Below are 19,328 nucleotides of genomic sequence, written 5' to 3'. Positions count from 1 at the left end.
AGTGCAGTGAACAGAGAAGGGAGAGAGCAGAGAGGAGAGGAGAGGGAGTAGGATTTTAGAAATGAGGGAGCAAATAATTTTCCCTCCAAATGGAGTGAGGAATGTATACGAAGTAAATTGCTAAATTCCACCCAAAAAATACTTAAAAGGGCAATATTAAAGGACCAGATTGCCCTAAGTCAGCTAAGTGAATTGCTAAATTCCACAATCTAATCTAATCTAATCTAATCTATATATAAATAAATTAGGCATTTTTGGAGAGCATTCAGCGCGCCACATCAGCAAAGGTATATTTTCGACCAATTAAAAATTCGATTTCTATTTTATTTTATAATTTAAATATTCACTTGCCACCTAGATAAAACTGACGAATGAGATTTAAGAATTTTGTCACGTTAATTAAAAAACGAATAATGATTTATTAGATCGAAATTATTTAAAAAAAAACTAAAATTATTTTTAAAAAAAAACGAATAGTGAATTATAAGGATTTAATTTATTTAAAAAAACTAAAAATTATCTTTTTTAAAAAAAAAATCATCTGTAGATATAGAACTATATCTAACATAATCTTGGCAGTGTTTATGATAAGAAATAAAAATTATTCCTTAATAAAAATTAAATTAAATTTTTTTATGCCTACCACTATAAATTGACACATCCTACCACACCAATAAAATTTCATATCAATACAAAACCAAATCAAGAGAATTTTGTGTCATAATTTTTTGTTAGTTTTAGGTCATCAATGGCTGCGTCATTCTTAATTTAAATCTTATTTTAATTTGTGATTATTGCTTACATTGTGTTGTTTGGAATGCTTAATGATTATATGTTTATGTTTTGTTTACTGAATATTGTTTTTACATGCAGATCTAATTTAATCAGGGAATTAAATTTTGGCAAAAATGATTGGAAAATCAAAGTACGATGAGGTATTATATTTGTATAAATCGTTTACATTTATTAATTTTTTATAAATTTTTTTAATTCTTATTAATTATTTTATGATTAAAATATTTTTTTGTGATTTAGGTAGCTTAATCAAGTCATCAAATTTAACTTAATTTTTATTTTTAATTACAAAGTGATTATGTCCATGCATCAATTAAAGCAAACTTTGTACAATTTCGTCCAAAATTAATTGAAAGAAAAGTTTACTCCATTATATACTTTTCAATCGTCACAACTAAGAAACGAGCGGCGATTGGGGACAATTAAGCTCCAATGCATAAATTTGATTTTGTACAATTGCAATTTTTGGATCAATTTCACAAACAAAAAATCACTTCATGATATATAAATATATTGATTTATTTTATAAGACTATAAAGATTAATTTTATATAAATTTTATTTTTGTTAACATGTTTTATTAATCCAGTTTTATTAGATGGATGAGATATGGGTGTGAATGAAGAAATAGAAGATAAGTAGTATACATGTTTTTATTATTTTTTTAAAAAATTTCTATTTTTTAAAAAACCAATGAATAATGATTAAGGATTAAAATATATAAACAAAAAAAAAAAAAAAAAATCTTTTCACATTAAAGATTTTATCCTAATATGTAACCAATAAATTATCATATTTACAATTTTTTTGTTTTGAAGATATTATATTTACAATTTATTCATATTTTCAAATTCAATTGTCATATAACTAATAACCACAAATTAAATACAAATTATACTTTTGTGATAGGCAATAACACTTTAATTAGATTATTATGTGTTTTTTTTTTTGTCTGAAATTATTAAATAGTAAAATAATCAAATACAAAAATATCTTTTCGTGAGATTTATATATGAAAAAACGTGCGTCGCACGGGCTTTCATCTAGTAGTAATAATAAGGGAAATTCTCAATGATAGCCCCAACTTTATTTAGTTTCTCAATGGTGACCTTTAATTTTTTACATTATCAAAATTGACCACTAATATTTGCTCATTAGGTTAAATGAACATTAGTAAGTAAAAATGGTTAAATGAACGTTTAATGTGGTTTTTTTCCACCAAAAAGCAAGCTGTCGATGGAGTATGAATAGAATTTTGGGCTTGTTCGTGAGGAGGGGGTTAGGAGGACGCAGAAAGCTGAAATGGAAGGTATAGTGGCTCGATATTTTAATTCCCTCTTTAGTTCTTGTTCACCCGTGGATTTTGACCCTGCCTTAAGGGGAATTGAGAATGTCGTTTCTGATGACATTAATGTAAGGACTATGTGAAGAACCGTCTGCGGAGGAAATTAGAATGGCTCTTTTTCAAATGCACCCTAATAAGGCCCCGGAACCCGATCGTATGCATGCTTTATGTTATCAAAAATTTTGGCATATTATTGGTGTTGATATTGTATGCTTTGTGAAGAGTTGGTGGAGAGGAGAGATGAACTTGAATGAGATTAATAAATCTTGTGTGGTTCTAATTTTGAAATGTGATGAACCTAAACGGGTTTCGAATTTAGACCTATTAGTTGCTGCAATGTGGTGTATAAAATTATCTCAAAAGCGCTTGCAAATAAATTAAATCCTTTTTTGGATAAAATTATTTATTGAATCAGAGTGCTTTTATCTCGAAAAGGTTAATCACTAATAATGCCCTAATTGCTTTTGAGATTTTTCATGCCATGAGGGGGGGGGGGGGGGGTGAGAAGGCAAGGATGGTTCTATTGCTTTAAAATTGGATATGAGCAAAGCATATAATAGAGTGGAATGGGGTTTATTTGGAGAGGGTGATGTATAAAATGGGGTTCTGTGACAATTGGGTTCGACGGGTTTTTAATTGTCTCTCGAGTGTTTCTTTTGCTTTCAAGATAAATGGTGGTATTTCGGACTCTATAATTCCTTCCCGGGAGTTACGTCGGGGGATCCAATATCGCTGTATTTATTTTTCATTGTTGCTAATGCTTTTTCAACCTTATTATCAAGAGCTGCTTTTGAAAATCTGATTCATGGAGCTAGAGTGTGCAGGGGCGCCCCCAGAGTGTCTCATTTATTTTTTGCTAATGATAGCTTACTCTTCGCAAGGGCAACTGTTAGTGAATGCTCGGTTATAGCTGATATTATCAGCACATATGAGAGAGCATGTGGTCAAAGTGTTAATATAACACCCCCAAATCCCTCTCTACGAAAATACCAGTATAATACGTATAATTATACCGTAGAGATAGACTTGGGCGTATTACCGCCGCATGATTGCGCAAAGCTACTCAAAATACTTAACTCGATAACCAAACTTGCAGCAGAAACTCAACTTTCTTTTATTAATACTTATGAAAAATAGTAACATTGTTATGAGTACTCAAAATAAAGACAAGACCAACATTCCTAAACTAGGTGAAGCAAATCCCGAGACTCCCATATGCTCATTCATGACTCCACCTGAAGATAGTCAACACTGCTTACCATTACGGTAAATAGGGCGAACCAAAACAAATCAGAAATACGGATTAGCAAATAATGCTAAGTACGATAAGTGCAAGATAATGTAAACTCAATTTATTTGCAAACATGCTTTTAAAACCAATTCCAATAATTAATCCAAAATTCCAAAACTCGTGATTCAAAACCAACGCACAATATTCTCAAACCAATTCCAATAATTCAATAAATATGATTTATAAAACCAATTCAAATAAATAATAGTTAATGAAGCCACTTCCTTTAAAACCAATTCCTTTATTAAGAACCAATTTCCTTTAATCCAATTCCTCACCCAAGTGTGAACACCCCCCAAGCTAGTCTCCTGATATTACAAGGCTATTCTTGAGGAAAGACCCGGTCATACAAAGTCCAAGGCCTTATCAATAAACCAAATCCGCATAGTGGGATTATCAACATGCTTATAAAGCATTAATAATAATAATAATTCAATGGCTCAATAAATCCTTTTCGTAATTCCAATATAATTCAAACTTCTTTTCAACAATTCCACATACTTTCAAAATCAAAACCTTTTAAATAAATACTTGAGAATAAAATCTCATATTAATAGCATTTCAAAATCAATAACTCTTCCTTGAAAAACCTTTTATTTAATTCAACAAACCTTTTAGAAACAAATCCAAACATGATAAGTAATTCAAACCATTCAAAACACGATTATAAACTTAATCATTCAGAATACTTTTATTAAAATCAATGCCTTCAAACATAATTTATTTCAAAATCATAATTCAATCAATTTAATTCAATCACCAATCAAATCATATAAAACATGTTATTCAAACCAATCACTTTCAAAGGTATCTAGTCACTTAACGTACCTTGATCCTTGCTTAGCAAAATCACACAAAAAGAACATCAAGAACCTTGATCGAACACACCCTACAAATAAATATAACCTTATTAATCAATATAAGGTTAATAAATAATTAGAAGCCCCCAACTATATGTACATGAACCTTTTAAATTATTTTCTCATAAACATCATTAAAAATCTGATTTTATATAATTAAAACTACTCATAATAATTATTTATAAATCCTCCATAATAGTATAATAATAATAATAATAATAATAATAATAATAATAATAATAATAATAATAATTGAATAAGAGAAGAGAAGAAGAAAAGATAAGAAACCAAGGAAAAGAGAAGAATTGGATTTGCGTTGGAAAGAATAGGCAGAACTTGCAGAGGCTATAACTCCTTCGGTATAACTCCGAATTGGGTTATATTGAGCTAACCCCTTTTCTCAGGTTGTATTGAACCCCATCATGCTTCTTTGTAACTGTCAAGCCTGATTTATCTTTAAATTTGTGCAATTCTTATAATGAATCTTTATATCTTTTTAGCTTTTCATTTTTATATTGCACTAGCTAGTCTTTACTCATGGTAATTATTAGATTACTTGTGCATTAGCAAGCATTTCATTTGATTTTCACTCCAATATTTCCTTAAAAGATATTTGTAAAGAAAACAACTAAAAAGTGGTAAAAACAAAATCAACTAAAGTCAAAGGTGGTAAAAATCAAAATATCTACTTTTTCTAACCTCTATTTCCATTTTATTTTAACAAGTACCGTAGGTCTGTAGTCATTAAAAAACTAAAAATATTATAAACCTATACCTAATATATATACTACGTATAAAACTATTTTGAATCAAGGTCTCTTGAGCTCTTGAATTTAAGGGTAAACAATACTAACTTAACCGTTAAACATGTCATAATATGTGTTTTATTGCAAACAAAGTAAATATATGAAAACTTAATATATAAACAAAAATCAATCAATGAAAATAGAAATAAATCATGAATGTCATGCACAATTGCCTACGTCTAAGAACTAGCTTCAAATTAAAAAAAAAAAAAAAAAAAAAAAAAAAAAAACAAAAAACAAAAAACATATTTAATGTTCATCAATAAATAAATGTTGCATTGAAAGAACATACAATGTAAAATAAAAAGATATAGAATTGAACCCTTATGGCACACAAGATGATGTTTCCTGGTTTTAGAGATCCTTTCAGAACCAACCCCTATAACCGCTACGGGAATTCTTGATTAGATAACAAATTCCATTTTTCTTTTTTTGGATTCAGTATGGATAAAAGAGCTACCAATTGGATTTTGACGTACCAGTAGGTATCAGGGGAGTTAAGTATTTAACATCGTGATTATTAAGAGGTGTGAGCTCTATCACTGTGCTATCACTGAAATTTTTGGTTGATCTCTAACAAACCTTACCCAAATTACCCCTAAACAATTTGGTTAGTTACAGTTTGACATAATTTGGTTGATTCTGGTTAATTGCTAAATATTTATCATAAAAAACTAAACAATAATAATCACACTCTTTTGGTTAGTTACAGCTTGACATAATTTGTCTGTTGTAATGGTAATTTATTAGTAACTCAATGCTGCACCTTTTTTTGTAAAAGTAATTGTTGGATTGCTTTCATCTAACTTGTTGGATTGCTTTCATTTTTTGTCTGTTGTAAAACAAATACTTTGTATTTATGATACAAAGTATTTGTTTTTGGGCCCTTTTGCTACTGTGCTGAGTCCGGTGCTATTCTCAGAGACACATATTCCCCAAAAGACTTCATATTAACATAGTTGGGTAAACATGGACTAAGGATTGCAACTCTTCCTTATTCTTTTCATATGAGAATTGGCTAACATCCCAATCATTAAATCATTATCACATGTTTTTTGTAAGCCTGGATATATATAAGTACTTAAGTGTTGTTTGGTTGCCTGTAGTTTTCATGGACACTTGAAATTCTCATGAATTTCGCATTGAGTATTTTGTTTAGTTGACATTAAAAAGCAAAAATGATGGAAGTCAGAATTCATAGGAATTTTCACTTCCCACAAAATATGGGAAGTTACTTACCCACCCCTCCCTTGGTCATTCACAATTCCTAGGATTTACAAATTCCCAAATGACAACCAAACATATTTATATAATTCCTTGAAATTTTAATAAAGGAAGTAATTTCCCATGAATTAAAATTTCCCTTGAAAATTTACTTTCTACATCAACCAAACAAGGCCTTACAACAGTTATGATATAGCAAAACTTACGCTTACATAATACAACCCAAATCATCCAAACTAACTCTTTTAACCCATATAATAAATAAATAGATAAATCGTAACCACATTAACACGTCGATATGGATGAATTGATGAAAATAAATGAATATGACCCGACTCGAATATATCTAAAACAGATTTAATAATAATCCAACTCCCTACAGAGTATTACTCCGTAGTAGTAAAGATTTCTTATTGCTACTCGTAATCTCGTATGGAGGACTCATAATAAGTTAACATCAACACTATTTATTGGGTGTCAGCATGTCAATATGGTTAGCAGTAGCAGCATGTGCTAATTTCTTCCACTATAAAAGACATATACTATTACTTATATAGTGACAGACTTTTCATACATCACTATTACAGTACACAATTAATCAAATTAAAACTCATATTTATGTGTACTTCAAATTTACCTAATAATCAACAAATATAAAAGCACTAATATTTAAAATATGAGAGAATCAGAAAATTAAATAAACAAAAAAAGAAAAACTTTAAAAAAAAATGTGGAAAAAAATTTTCAAGCTTTTGTGGAAGAAGTGGGGAAGGATGGTCCAAGAGTGGAACACCACCAAACAGAATAATAAATGATAAGGGTTTTCCATGTGTGTCTCTCCAATTGACAGTTGGGTCTTTTATTGGAGAGCCAATCATTGCTGCTACAATCATGGAAATATTGGGGTATCTTGTTAAATATTGTTCATGCTTAGTAAAAAAAATTTTCAATCATGTGTCAAAAAGATTAAACCCCACTTGATCTTACTCACTTCTTACTCCCTCTTAGGTGGTAAGTTGGTTATCTTACTATAATAGATCATTAGGTCATTACAAACAAACTATGTCACATAACCATTACGAGTGGTTTGTTTGGTAAAGTTGCGAGAAATGGTACGTGCTTGTATGAGCTGAGTTTGAATGTATTATGTGTATAAAAGTTCTTCTTTGCTAAAAAGTTGGTCTAGTTTAGTTAAATGAGACTTATTATTCAATGATTTGTAATTTTATATTTGATTTATGAGGTAAGTAACTAGTATTATCTTCGTTTATTTAAATCCTACTTACTTTATATTTTCATTTGGTTTAACTAATATAATTCACTTTTATTTTATTCCTTTTTTGACTAAATAAGACACATATATTTATACAAATAGAAAATTATTAGGCAAAATATAGAGTACGTATGTATTGCAATCAAATTTCTAAATTTTATGTCACTTCATAAATGAATGAGGAAAAAAAAAACACATCTTATCTTTAAAGCATATACTTTATCTTAACCAATTAAATAAGAGAGTTATATTGAAATAATATTAAGCACTAACTTGATAATGGGATGCTTGAATTTTCTTTTAATTAAAATTTTGATCTAATAAAGATGACAAATACTTTTGTTAGATCTTCACTCATAAGTTAATTTTAAAGCTATTGGTTCCATGTAGAGTTAATAGACAAATATTCTACAATAAAGTTTCTACTGTAGTAAAAATTGTAAAAACACTTCATAGTTTAAATCAAAAGGTGCTATAATTTCTACAATAAACATATTTTATTGTAAAGGTTATTTAGAGAACAGTGTTAGGATAAACTAGCAAGAAATAGCTTTATAACCCATCAAGCGGATTTACCAGGATACCTCACTTTATCTTTATCACCAGTTCACCATTGATTCACTTATTAATACTCGATCTAAATATGCTTTTTAATGTTTTTGTCTAAGTAGAATGCATCTTATTCAATTTAGCATATATTAGTTGGTTTTGATGTCTATTATACTTATCACATTTAAATAAATATTCCTTTTCAACTTTCATATATGTTAGACATGATAAAAAATTTGGACCGGACTGAGTCATCGAGTCAGGCCTTAAACATTATAAGTTATGCCCAAACTCGCCCAAAAGTGGAGGACTTTTTGAATTTTTTCGGGTCAGGTTTGAGTTTTTAACTAAAAATGTATATATAGACTTGCCCAACCCCTTCAATTTTTCTAGCCAAATCGGACCGGACTAGCGGATTATAATTGATCACCTCTATTATATCTCGATCAAACATATTAAAAGAAAACAATCTCCCTCAAATCCAAGTAACCAATTAAATATGATTAAATAGTTCACATTTTATAGCCCTTCATACCTAAAACATTATTTAAATTTGTTTCTCCAACATAAAACACCAAATAATTTATTTTTATAAAAAAGCCAAAAATGAAGCAAAGGCAAAGTTTTGTCAAGTAGGCCTTCCAAAGTCTAGAGGGGTCCTCCCTCTATCTTTTTCCAAATTAACCCAAAAACCATCTTTCATTCATAGTAGCCACAAACAAAATCATATTGTAAATTTCATTTTATTTTATTCATTTTATTTATTTAATTTTATACTCTCTATTACTCACTCACTCTCTTTCTCTCTCATCTTTCACACACACACCCACATCCATCCACAGAAGCAGACATGGATGACAACAGAAACAACCCAGAAGAAAAACAACATCACTTACAACATCATCAACTCTTAAACATCTCATCTACCACAACAACAGCAACAACCACAACCAGCAACAGCAGCAACAGCAAAGACGAGCTTCAGAAGAAGTCGCAACAACAACAACAACATCAACAGCCGTTAGCGCCAAAGCGAACGTCTAACAAAGACAGACACACAAAGGTTGATGGCCGAAGCCGAAGAATCAGAATGCCTGCACTTTGTGCTGCAAGAGTTTTTCAGTTAACAAGAGAATTGGGTCATAAAACTGACGGTGAAACTATTCAATGGCTGCTTCAACAGGCTGAACCTGCGATCGTTGCTGCTACTGGCTCTGGAACAATTCCTGCTTCGTTTCTTACCGCCTCGGCTTCTGGGGCATCGTCTGTGTCGCCACAGGGCGCGTCTGTATCGTTGGGATTGCACGCCAAGATGAATGAATTGAGGGCTGGTGTTGAGGTTGGGAATCGGGCGAATTGGGCGAGTTTTGGTGATGGTTTGGGAAGATCTCAATCAATTTGGCCGTCTATTGGAAGTGGGTATGCACAGGTTTTTGATGGGTGTTCTGCTACTGCCTCGAATTTAGTTAGTCAAAATTCTGGTTATGTTACAAATTTTCAATTGCAAGGAGTTGGAATGCCTACTGCTAATATGGGTTTACTGAGTTTTACTCCGATTTTGGCTCGGGGAACTCAGGTTCCTGGCCTTCAACTCGGGCTTTCGCAAGACGGGCATGGTGGTGTTATTGGACAAATATATCAGCAGCAGCAGCACCAACAACAACAGCATCATCACCAAGCGCAGGATCATGAACAAAATAATTCGGGTGCTGCTGCTGCTGCTGAAACCGTGCACCCGCATCAGCAGCAGCACTTGCAATCGCATTCAAATGATGACAACTCAAGAGAGCAATGAATTCATATTGCTTGCTTTCTTTGTTGTTTGTTTGCATTTTATTTTTGTTTTTGGTTTATATATATTGTAAGTATGTTTTGTGAATTGTGGAAATAGGGGGATTGTTGAGGAATGTTTTCATTTTCGGAAAAAAAAAAAGGATTAAGAGGGTTGCATTTAATTCTTATTTAAATCCAATTTTTTAGATTATGATTTGATTATCTTTGGCTTCTTGGTTGTTGTGTGTGTGCCCCTTTTACAACTTTCATGGGGATTATCAGAACTGTCCTAAACTTTTATATTTAAGGTAGTGATTTTTCTCTTCTTTCTCCTTTTATTGAATTTTTTTTAATGTTTATAGTACAAATTTTTGTTTATTTAAATTATCTTTTTGACTTAAGTTATTTTATCATATCTTCACAGCAACAAATGCTTGGATTTCATTTTCAATATTTTTCGAGTTCGAGTGAAGCTGTGGAACTCTTGAAGTAGTCTAAGTATATTGGCAAATTTGCAATGTTATAAGTACTAAAAACATTCCTCAAGGTAGTTTTTTTCTTGCACAAAAACAATTTGAAGCTGGTTTTCTTGAATTCCTATTTCTGGTTATAAACTTTGCACAAAATGGTAACATCTCAAGATCAGAATAAATGGTGTGCATATGTTATCCTTCAATACTAATCTTCTCCTTTTGTTTGTTGCTTTGTTTTCGTGGAATTTCGTATCCTTCTCTTTGATTAGAAATATGTCTGATATGTTTTGGGAATTTGATCTTTTAGGATTCCCATTCATTTTTTTTTTTAATTATAGATTTGTTGGCCTTATGTGTCTTCCTGGGAATCTTTTGTATAAAAAACGTTTTATTTTCAGGTTTCGTCTTTCCTACTTAACCTACAATTGTTTATGATATTCCCACATGATTTGGCTTTTGGTTTCATTGCAGGGTAATAATTGACAATGATACTTCTGAGAGTGCCACTATAGTACAGGTAGATAAATCCTTAAATTTCCAGCCTTTGTTTTATCTTTATAAATGGTTTATTTTGCATCTTTAGAGAACTAGCTCAACATCTCCTAAATTGGAAATGCAGAATATGTCCCGTTGTCCCCAAAGGATGCATAATAATCGGCCTTTTACTATTTTGGTTGTCGATCAAGAATATGTTTGTAGGCCAAGGAATAACACCTATTGTAGTTTTTATACATGTTAGGATATCATATTATAGAGGACTAACAGTTTGATGTATCTGAAAGCTTGAAGTTTCGGTCATATTCAGGTTAGCAGTGCAAGGCATGAGATTCTTTTCGAAACAATCCAAACCCTCACCGATTTTAGTCTCATATTGACTAAAGCTTATGTTTCAAGCGAGGATGGATGGTTCATGGATGGTGAGTAAAACAACTAGCTTGTTTAACTAGCAATCAATTTTCACAGGTTTATGATGCCCTTCTGAATATACGTCTGATTTACTAGTGTTTCATGTCACGGATGAGTATGGGCAGAAAATTCAAGGTGATGGACTTATTGACCATTTACGCCAGGCAAGATTCTAAACATTCACAAACTTTCTCTCAGGACTAATATAATGATGACCTGACCTTTTGCCATTTCAACTAGTTATAAGCTCGTTCCTCTGACAAACCCTTTCTGATATAGCATTTACATCAATGCTACAGGCTCTTGCAGCTAAAAGATGTTTGTTCAATTCCGCATATGAGACCGTTGAAGTGTTGCCAGATCAAGGGTATACTATGATTTTGTTGAGTGGTATTGACAGGCCAGGGTTACTGTATGAGTTGTCTGAGATTTTAGGCTTTTAGCGCACCATGGAGTTCGTATTGTTAATGCTGACTTGTGGACTCATAAGCATCATGCTTCAGCAATGATCAAGGTTGTAGATGAATCTACAGGATTAAAAACCAATGACAGCAAAAAGCTATCCGGGATCAAGAAAGATTTGGGTCATATAATTGAACCGTCTGTCAAGTTCGGATCTGCGGAGAATTGGAATGTTGAAGACAGGTGTTCAAGGACACGTGTCACTGCATCAAACTGCAGTTAGAGAGACTATACGCGCGTAGACATACAGTCTGACAACAGAGTAAAACTCTTGCTTGATACAACAAGTACTCTTATGGTTATGCAATATGTAGTGTTTCACGGATCCGTAGCAGTAGGAAAGATAAAAACTTTTCAGGTACGTATGGTATAATTGTACTAGTCTTGTGTTTCAATTTTGGCAATTTCAAGTTCATGATGTCTATCACAAGGCTTGTTTTTTATGTAACTGAATGGTTATCATATTCTAGTGCAGCTGTGTCATGATCACTGATTTCTCATTTTCTCTCATTTGGTGTAACTATTGTTCATGGTAGCATGAGGCTTTGAGAACCACTTATAATTAGTGGAATACAGTCCCACAAGGTGTATAAGATACTTATCTTCCTACAAACGCAGGAATACTACGTTAGAGACGTCAATGGGCGCTCAATCAGCAGAATTAAGGAACGTGAGGAACTGGAGGAAGCTCTTGACCAAACCATTAACAGCCCAGACTCAGAGGTGACATTTTTTTGTTTTTTTTTTTTTTTTTTTTGAGAGACTCAGAGGTGACCTCAAGATTACATATAGACTAATTGGATTTGACATTTCTCCATGCTAATTGCTACGGCAAACTGTTCAATGCTTCTTTCTCATTTTCTCAAGTAGGAGACTATGATGTTAAGCTTGAAAGAATCTAAAATGGCTACTCATTCTGCAGGGGGGTTGAGGAAGAATTTTGCTTTGACGGTCAGCTGATACAATTGTCTAAAATTATGACTGTCCACCACAAATTTCTACTGTTGATGCGGAAGTAAAACATATATATTGGGTCACTGATAATAGTGGTAAAGCTGTTGATCAGCGGACTATTGATATGATACAGGAGCAGATAGGAGAAAGCATGCTACAGGCGAAAAATAGCCGGTGCAGTCCCATAGGACTCCAACAGAAAGCTAAAGGCTTCTTGTTTGGTAACCCAATGAGGCGTCTAGCTGCACTAATACACGATATCTTCACAGCCAACTGTTTTGCACGATAAGGTTGATACTGTATTTTCATACCATGTAATCATTGAATTTAGGGGTGACCAATGTTGTTAATAGCTCACTGTGAATTTTTAAACAATAATATCACTAAGTTCTGCTCTTGGTGATGTGATTAGGTGAAGTAAAACGAACATGTAAAAGCAACATAATTTAATCTTTACATTATCTGTTTGCATTTTGAAGAACAAATATTCAATTGTACTCAAACTTGATGGTCAGTTGTAAATGAAAGGTTTTATGGATACAACACGGAGGAGATCAAATTTCTACCTCCCATAGCATTACAAAGAAGAGGTAGTGACGGGAGCTTTGTATTCCTGGAAGCCAGCCAAAAGCTTTGATTCATTTTCTTCAAAGCAGAAGCATTACCAGAATCACAGGTGTTTTAGACTACCTGACTGCAATTTTTACACATTATGATCCCTTGGACGGGATATTCCGGCGTCAAAACATTTTCGCAAAGTGGCCACTCTCTGTTCAATTATATCATCTTTTGACTCCTCTAATAGTACATGTTCCTTCTCCATAATGTCTTCTAGATCTTCCATGCACTTCACTTTGCATTGCAATTTCTTCAACTGCTCAGCATTCACAAAAAAATATAGGCATAAAAGAAGCGAAAAATGAGAAAAGGGTGAATAATTTGTCAGGAGTATTATATAAAACTGAAGTTCATTGTTCATCAAAACAAGTTCAAAGAATTGAGGAATTTGTGATAAAAGTTTCTACCTGGGCCTCAATAATGAAGGCCATCATATGTTCAATCTCCCTCTCTTCCTGGTCAGCCAATATTTTGGCATGAGCAGCTGCTGCTCCAAGTGCTGTAGCAACTGCTGCTCTCATCCGTAGTGCTATAGGGATAGAATCTCCCATTTGCGATGATTTGTCAATCTCTACAAAAGGCATTTGATTGACTGAGATAACAGATATTCAAAGGAAACATTGAGGATAGGATAAGTACGTCTCACAAAGCAAACAAACCCCAATACTTGGACCATTATCCTACACACCTAATATGGTACATACCCACCCCTTCTAAATATGGTCAGGGGTACCGACTAGTCAAAGGTCATATAATGGACTGAAATTACAAGGTTGCAATATTCTGCAAAATCATACCAATATTATATTTGGTGGCGGAAAATAGAGAGGGTGGAACAAAAAAGTAATTAAAAAAATAAGGGAAACTTGTAAACAACATCCTCTTCATCTGAGAGAGTAGCTGGACAAAAAGTGTTACAAACCAAACAAGGGAAGTGGAGTCATTAGGTGTTGCTTTTAGCAAGTTACTACAAATCAGGAGAAAAGAGAGAAGTACAACTGGAGAAAATAGATGGTAACGATAAAGTGAGATGCACACACCCTTTCCCTCACTTTTGGTAATAATTACGTATATTTAGCTATATGTATATACCAATATGCCAACTGAATTTTGTTTTTTTTTTTTTTTTTTTTGTGTTTATATCAACGTGGCAATTGGCAAGCCCCCTTTTCATATACAATATGGTGATTCAGTCATAAAATAGTGTGTAAATACCTGAAGGATGAGAAGTGTCCATTTCTTGATCTTCAGATTGAAAAGCCCTGGAAGTTTCAGTAAGAAAGCATTGATAAATAATCAAAGAGCATTATAATTCTGAGTCTGTAAAGAAAGGAACTAGATACCTTTCCATTTCCATATCAAGATTGCCGCATTTATGCGTGTCTATGGAAATATGGTCATCTGAATAGAAAATCTCCCTCAACAAGGGATTTCCATCACATAGAACTGAAACTGCAGCATCAGCAGCTGTGGCTGTTATTTGAGGAGCAACCATGGTAGAAATGAGAGCTACCTGATTTTAAAAAATAACATAAAAAATCACCACAAATGAGCAGAGTTACTAGTCACTACAGGGGAAATTTAAAGCTTAAATTATAAGAGAATAAATCGAGAACCTTGGTTACAACCTATGTTTCTTATTTGTTAAGGAAGACAAAGCTTTTGAAATCATGAGCTATTAATCTTTCTATAGTTGTTTATAATCCCTGATAAGGCCACGTGCACTTCCCCCTTACCTCTCCGAAAAAAATGAAAAAGAGCCAGGATCTCAAATCAGAAATAACATGTTTTTTTTTTAAGAAAATATATGTATTTAACTACAGAAAACTATAGAATTTGCCATACAACTTAATGTCTCTAAGCTTTGTTTCATGATGTCAAAAACATGTATGTTTATTTGACAATGGTCAATGCAATTGTATATGCATATATGCATACATGCAAGAGAAGAATTTACCAAGAACCAAATAAAGCATTGTCCAGCTTCTGAATTAAAGAAAGCTAGTTCTCTGTAAGGGGTTTTGCTCTTGAGGATAAGCGCAAAAGCACATACACCCTAACTAAATAGAAACTGAAATTTCACCCTAATTACTGGAGCCTACAAGAAGAGCTCAAGGTCAAGAACAGCTCTCAAGTAACCCATTCCTCCATTTCATTTACGCTAATCCAATAATTTTGGAAATGCCATTAATGGAGGTCAAGCGCAGCGCATGAAAATTCTAGTGACAAATGAAGGTGAAAAAGAAGGGTATGTGTTAAGAAGCGAAGACAAAAATTTCTATTCAAATTTGTATCTTAAAGTAGCTAGATACTCCCGTGGACTTCCAACCCAGTGCTTAGGCGTAACAGAAACAGTTTGCAATAACAAGGGATAAGATTGGATATGTTTGACTGTCATAACCCATGAGCAACATAAATTTTACTGTTCTTAGCCGTCCTGTAGAGTTCAATTATGGTAAAAGCAAACAAGAAAATTGGTAGAAACCTTTGTAATTAAATGCACTAACCTGCTCCATTAAAGATCTACTAGGATCTGAAGAGTCAAAGCGACTTTTCTTCAAAGGAGGCTCCAGGTTCTCGATCTCCTCGGTATTTTCTCTCACAACAATTTCCTGCTGATGATTATTCTCTTCCTTATGATTATTATTCTCCAGATGTTGATTATTCTCATGGTGATTATCCTGATGATGGCAAAGCTCCATCTTGCTATTTTCTTGGTAAAGACTAGAGGCCTTCTGCTCTTGACCAGCATCATTCTGCTCTTGACTAGCATCAAGAGCCCTGCCAGACAACTTTCCCGAGGAACCCAGCATGAGCTCCCCAAATGGCAACTCAATAAGCCGTGAAATACATTCAAGTTTTGTTTTGGTCTTCACATTTTGAGCAACAAGTTCCCAATCATCTCCGTGCTTCAGGATGGCTTCCAAAAGAAGAAGTGTCTCTGACTCAGTCCACACACCACCTTGATCAACACTGCTTTCTATACTGTCATTTAACTTGAAATCATCTGAAGATTTGTTTTCTCCATGTTCACCTTTCTCAAAGCACTTCAAGCATAGTATACTTTTATCCTGCTTAAAGTAGCATTCTATGACAATATGTTCAGAAGTACATCAATTATATTTCAAAAATTAAAAATTGAGCCAAACAATGGTGGGAGGAAGGGTCTCCCAGCAGTCCATAGAGGCAACTGTCAAAAATAAACTGCTGGGAGCTTTTTTTTTTCTTCTTGTTACTCTATCTCTCTCCCCTATTTTGCAGACTAAGGCTCATTAACACTGTTTCTCTTCTTTTCATCAAATAATTCAATCTACCATGGCTAACAAACTTCAGTGAAATGAAGTGTAAAGTGATTACATCGGCCCTCCAAAGTAATCTCACATAATTGGCCCTAAGAAGATATGACACATTTGTTTGAATTAACAGAATGAACCAACTAGCAGGCTCAGTCATAGAACAGGACCCAACATTGACTTCCTAATGTATTCACCACCTTCATTAGCTTGAAATAGAGCTTCTATGGTTCGGAATATGTATAAATATGTCACAATATTACACTACCAGATTCCACCATAAGTGCAAGTCTCATCTCTAGGCAAAATTTCCATCAACACTAACCACATATGATCATATATCATACAAAACCTATATATTATGTTTTAACTAACAAATTAACAATAGTTCAATGATAATCATTAACATTTTCAATATAAAATCAAATTTTCAAATATAAATCCTACAGTTTCGGAAGCTTGATAGTATGAATGATTGAATGCTCCTCAAACCTGAGAAGTAATTAATCAACCAAAAACTCTAGCCAATTTCCATCACTAGTAACAAGTCCTAACAACATGTACAATTAAAACTCAATGCAAATATAGCAAACTCAATAGAAATCAATCCAAAATAATCATAAAAACAAGAAAGAATAGATTACCTTAGTGCATTCATAGTACTTGGATTCACACTTCTCCTTACAATTCCCACATACCACCCCTTTCTCTCCCTCCAAATCCTCGAAAACAACCGAATACGAAGCCAATGGCGGCAACTTAAACCCATTATCAACCCCACCACCACCACCACCATCATTGGCACCGGAGGTGGACAGCGGTTCCTTCAATGGTTTCAAAGTATTCGGGGTTCCGACAACCCGAACCCCAATTGGGGGTCCCTCTTCAACCCTCACCTTCACCTCCTCATCCACCCCTTCCGCCACCACCGACGGCGGCGGCGGTGGCGGCGGAGCTCCAAAATTAATCAAACCCCATTTATCCAAGAAATTAAACACTTTATTAAGAATACAAACATCACCCACTAATGATTTACGAACCTCGGTGAATGTGAGCCTTCTAGAAGGATCTTCCCTATACTTACAAATGATGAAATCCCTGTATTCCTTGTAGATTTTGGGGGTTCTTGTGAATGAACTCCCATCGAAAAACTCCCTCAATTCGATTCTTTCTGTGTCGTGGATTGAATCCCATGAAAACCAAACTGCAACAAGAACAAACAAAACAAAATTAAGGTTAGAAAATTGGAAATTGGGAAATGGGGGATTTGAAAAGTTAGGGTTTAAGATGAGGAGAGAGAAAGAGAGAGTACAGGAATGACTGGGGATAGTGTAGAGGTCGAGGTGAGAGGAAATGTCGGGGGGAAGAGAAGAGGATTTAAAAGAAGACGACGATGAAAGTGGGAGACGATCTGGGTTCGGCTCCATGTTAAACACTCCCAATTTTTTTACGAGTTGTGTGGTTAACTACTTGTGTTAGACTTGTGACCTTGTTGTACCTTAGGCTGTGTTAGTTATTGGTGCTCGTTAATTACTTTTCTCCGTTTTTAAGTTGACATAATGACATGTACTATATAAATACACATATTCTACTTTTGACTCGCTTTTGTGATTTATATTGACGGTAAAACATAGGCACGTTAGCACGTGAGGTCTTGTTAGAATTGTCGATATAATTTCATGGTATCAAGTTTTATAATTTTTACATATTGATAAGTGATTAAGTGATAACTAAAGATATTTATTTATTTATTTTTTTGACAGTGAGAACAAAGAAAGAAAAGTGCAAGCACAAAATTAAAAAGACCAAAAAAGACACTCCTGAGCACGAGCCTTTCCAGCCAACCACTGTGCAGGAGAAACCCATTTCCGAGGAACCTTAAGAATTTTACAAGCCGTAGTGGTAGATAGAAGAACCCGGATATCCCGAAGTAACTAGTATAAAGAAACATCGTCCCTCTGTTGTTGGGCTAACATCAGACATAGAGGCTCACAGTCCGAGTGAATAAGAATCCTACGAAAACCACGAGAAAAGGCACTGCGTAACCCCCAGAAACAAGCCTGTAACTCAGACTGTAAGGCTGAAGAAGATAGAAAAGCACGTGCCCCTCCCCCACGAAGTAAAGGAGAGTCACAATCCCGAAAAACCCAACCAGCACCTGCCGAGTTGTCGGAGGATGACCAAGACCCATCATAAATCAAACAAATATCAAACTCCGATGTAGGGTCCCCAGCAAGCGTGGCAGCAAACCCGGAACTAGCCGGCCTAAGACTAGGACCTAAAGCAAAGGAGGAAAGGTCAGAATCCTGAGCCTGCATCCCCCGCACCTTCCACTGAGAAGCAAGAAGTAAAACATCATCGGCAGAGACAACCTGTTGCCGGAAACGTACATTATTACGGGACAACCAAATAGCCCAAAGCAGGAAGAAAAACTTCACCAAGTTCTCCCAGTCCTTAGCAGCTGCTAATAATGAGACCATAATAGTAAACCATTTGAGGAAGGGAAGATGAAGAAGACCCTGGCTGTTGAAATGAAACGAGCTGCGAACCCACAAAGGAGCAACGAAATCACAGTCTCGAAACAAATGGTCGACTGTCTTCTGCTCCCTCCGGCAAAAGCAGCAAACCGGATCCACGTAAATGCCGCGAATAGCTAGAACCGAGGCTACCTGAATACCAGCCTGAATTATTTTCCATCCAAAGATCT

At 34.1% G+C, this 19,328-nt stretch overlaps 2 protein-coding genes and 1 long non-coding RNA gene across 3 annotated transcripts; 2 read left to right on the top strand and 1 right to left on the bottom strand.

Annotated features, from left to right (window-relative positions):
- Positions 1–8,864: 8,864 nt before the first annotated feature.
- On the top strand, positions 8,865–10,137 carry LOC145596591 (transcription factor TCP20-like). Its single transcript, XM_081652781.1, has one exon. The coding sequence runs from the start codon at positions 8,993–8,995 to the stop codon at positions 9,935–9,937; it is 945 nt and encodes a 314-aa protein (XP_081508907.1). The 5' UTR covers positions 8,865–8,992; the 3' UTR covers positions 9,938–10,137.
- A 334-nt stretch (positions 10,138–10,471) lies between these two features.
- LOC145596592 (uncharacterized) lies at positions 10,472–13,197 on the top strand. Its single transcript, XR_014103265.1, has 6 exons — positions 10,472–10,905; positions 11,194–11,305; positions 11,391–11,458; positions 11,594–12,114; positions 12,375–12,479; positions 12,679–13,197. It is a non-coding gene; the product is annotated as an uncharacterized LOC145596592 (long non-coding RNA).
- On the bottom strand, positions 13,132–18,101 carry LOC145596589 (SWI/SNF complex subunit SWI3A-like). Its single transcript, XM_081652780.1, has 7 exons — positions 17,934–18,101; positions 17,266–17,825; positions 15,836–16,399; positions 14,672–14,841; positions 14,544–14,590; positions 13,736–13,899; positions 13,132–13,584 (listed from the first exon to the last, which is right to left on the bottom strand). The coding sequence occupies exons 1-7, from the start codon at positions 18,046–18,048 to the stop codon at positions 13,414–13,416; spliced, it is 1,791 nt and encodes a 596-aa protein (XP_081508906.1). The 5' UTR covers positions 18,049–18,101; the 3' UTR covers positions 13,132–13,413.
- Between the last annotated feature and the right edge of the window lie 1,227 nt (positions 18,102–19,328).

The sequence above is a fragment of the Chenopodium album genome, chromosome 20, assembly GCF_948465745.1.
Source record: "Chenopodium album chromosome 20, dcCheAlbu1.1, whole genome shotgun sequence".
NCBI lineage: Eukaryota > Viridiplantae > Streptophyta > Magnoliopsida > Caryophyllales > Amaranthaceae > Chenopodium > Chenopodium album.
This window is presented reverse-complemented; position numbering and strand designations above follow the sequence as displayed.

Coding starts and splice junctions, on each gene's coding strand:
- LOC145596591 (XM_081652781.1), top strand. CDS start 8,993: ATGGATGACAACAGAAACAACCCAGAAGAAAAACAACATCACTTACAA.
- LOC145596589 (XM_081652780.1), bottom strand. CDS start 18,048: ATGGAGCCGAACCCAGATCGTCTCCCACTTTCATCGTCGTCTTCTTTT. Junction 17,826..17,933: donor CACTATCCCCAGTCATTCCT/GTACTCTCTCTT, acceptor TTCTTGTTGCAG/TTTGGTTTTCATGGGATTCA. Junction 13,900..14,543: donor GGACACTTCTCATCCTTCAG/GTATTTACACAC, acceptor TGCCTTTTGTAG/AGATTGACAAATCATCGCAA.